Here is a 2,247-nt window from a genome sequence, read left to right as displayed (position 1 = left end):
AAGCAGGGCATCTCAAAATGATGCAACAGTGAAGGAAGCATGTGAGGCTATGTTTGAAATACAATTGACCCTGACTTGGTAATTCATTAAAATGAATGAATGATTGGTGGGAGTTTTTTATATTGTATTACTATATTTCTGTATTTAATTTTTTTTCCATAACCATATTTTCAGTAACAATTAAATGTTTTATTTTGTGAGAAGGACTCTAGGACTTAAGGAATGTGGAGAGATGTATTGAATAGAACCTTACTTCGCGTACCCCCTGCCAAAATGGTATTTTAAACAAATTAGAGAAGGGCAGAGTTGAAGAAGAGAACAGCATGTGCATTGTCATGGGGAGGGAGAAGAAAAATATGTTCCATAAGATAAAGAAGGAATTGGAGCTTTAGGGTCATTGTTGGATTATTAGAGTAAATATAGTATATGGACATCTTTAAATAATGAAAATGGTTTTCATTTCATACTGCCATAAATTAAAAAAAAACAGTGTCACAGAAAAAAATGTTTAAAAGAAAATAATTGAAATGCAGATAAAATACTGTAATCTTGGCACATGCCCAAGAAGTCCCAGCTCAAACACTGTGCCCATATATGGGGTCTGGACTAGAAAGGCAAGCAGTTTGAGATTTATTTCAAGAATGTCATGCAGAATACAGTAAACAGGAAATCAAATTCTAGAGAGACAAAGGGGATTCCTAAGGTGATAAAGACAGTTCCCTTAACGCTGATTATCAGATGAAAGAGCAGTAAGTATGGATTTGAACAGTGCAGACGCTGCTGAAAAATGGCAGAAGAAGTGGTGGTAGTAGCCAAATTTGATTATGTGGCCCAACAAGAACAAGAGCTGGACATCAAGAAGAATGAGAGATTGTGGCTTCTGGATGATTCTAAGTCCTGGTGGCGAGTTCAAAATTCCATGGATAAAATGGGTTTTGTGCCTTCTAACTACGTGGAAAGGAAAAACAGTGCTCGGAAAGCATCGATTGTAAAAGACCTAAAGGATACGTTAGGCATTGGAAGAGTGAAAAGAAAACCTCGTGTGCCAGATTCTGCATCTCCTGCTGATGATAGCTCTTTTGACCCAGGGGAACGTCTGTATGACCTCAACGTGCCTGCTTATGTAAAATTTAACGACATGGCAGAGAGAGAGGATGAATTGTCATTGATAAAAGGGACAAAGATGATCGTCATGGAGAAATGCAGTGATGGGTGGTGGTGGGGTAGCTATAATGGACATGTTGGATGGTTCCCTTCAAACTACATGACTGAGGAAGGCGACAGTCCTTTGGGTGACCATGTGGGTTCTTTGTCAGAGAAATTAGCAGCAGTTGTCAGTAACCTAAATACTGGGCAAGTGTTACATCTGGTACAGGCTCTTTACCCATTCAGGTCGACCAATGATGAAGAACTTAATTTTGAGAAAGGCGATATAATGGATGTTATTGAAAAACTTGAAAATGACCCTGAGTGGTGGAAATGCAGGAAGATCAATGGAATGGTTGTTCTGGTGCTGAAAAACTATGTTACCATTAGGCAGAATAATCCATTAACTTCAGGTTTGGAACCATCGCCTCCACAGTGTGATTACATTAGGCTTTCACTCACTGGAAAGTTTGCTGGCAATCCATGGTATTATGGGAAAGTCACCAGGCACCAAGCAGAAATGGCATTAAATGAAAGAGGGCATGAAGTTGATTTCCTCATTCATGATAGTGAATCTCCACCAAATGATTTTTCAGTATCACTAAAAGCACAAGGGAAAAATAAGCATTTTAAAGTCCAACTAAAAGAAACTGTACTGCATTGGGCAGCGTAAATTCAGCACCATGGAAGAACTTGTAGAACATTATAAAAAGGCACCAATTTTTACAAGTGAACAAGGAGAAAAATTATATCTTATCAAGATTTATCATGATACTGCTGACCAGAAGTGACTGCTATACAGTTGTAATTCGTCATGTAATTGAAGACTGAGAAAATATCAGTCCAATCACGCTTGATTGGAAATTGCTGTTTCTAACTCTATATGAAAATTGACTATAATACGTATTTTTATTATAACTCAGTCCATACATATATACTACAGATGCCAAACATCTGCATAGAGAAATTCCTTATCCTTGTTCTTCTGTTTTATTGTTTTTTTGCTCTTTTTCTCTTTGCTTCTAATATTAAGGTTTTATATTTTGAAAAAAATGATGCAGATCGAAAGTCTTTATATGGAAGAATTTCTTTATTGCCTTT

General features: G+C 37.0%; 1 protein-coding gene across 1 annotated transcript; it reads left to right on the top strand.

Moving 5' to 3' along the window:
* Window positions 1–782: 782 nt before the first annotated feature.
* LOC101276477 (cytoplasmic protein NCK1-like) lies at window positions 783–1,877 on the top strand. The gene has a single exon (XM_033417741.2). It carries the CDS (start codon window positions 788–790, stop codon window positions 1,817–1,819), a length of 1,032 nt encoding a protein of 343 aa, XP_033273632.1. The 5' UTR covers window positions 783–787; the 3' UTR covers window positions 1,820–1,877.
* The last annotated feature ends 370 nt before the right edge of the window (window positions 1,878–2,247 follow it).

Source organism: Orcinus orca, chromosome 5 (assembly GCF_937001465.1).
Source record: "Orcinus orca chromosome 5, mOrcOrc1.1, whole genome shotgun sequence".
Classification (NCBI taxonomy): domain Eukaryota; kingdom Metazoa; phylum Chordata; class Mammalia; order Artiodactyla; family Delphinidae; genus Orcinus; species Orcinus orca.
This window is presented reverse-complemented; position numbering and strand designations above follow the sequence as displayed.

Coding starts and splice junctions, on each gene's coding strand:
- LOC101276477 (XM_033417741.2), top strand. CDS start 788: ATGGCAGAAGAAGTGGTGGTAGTAGCCAAATTTGATTATGTGGCCCAA.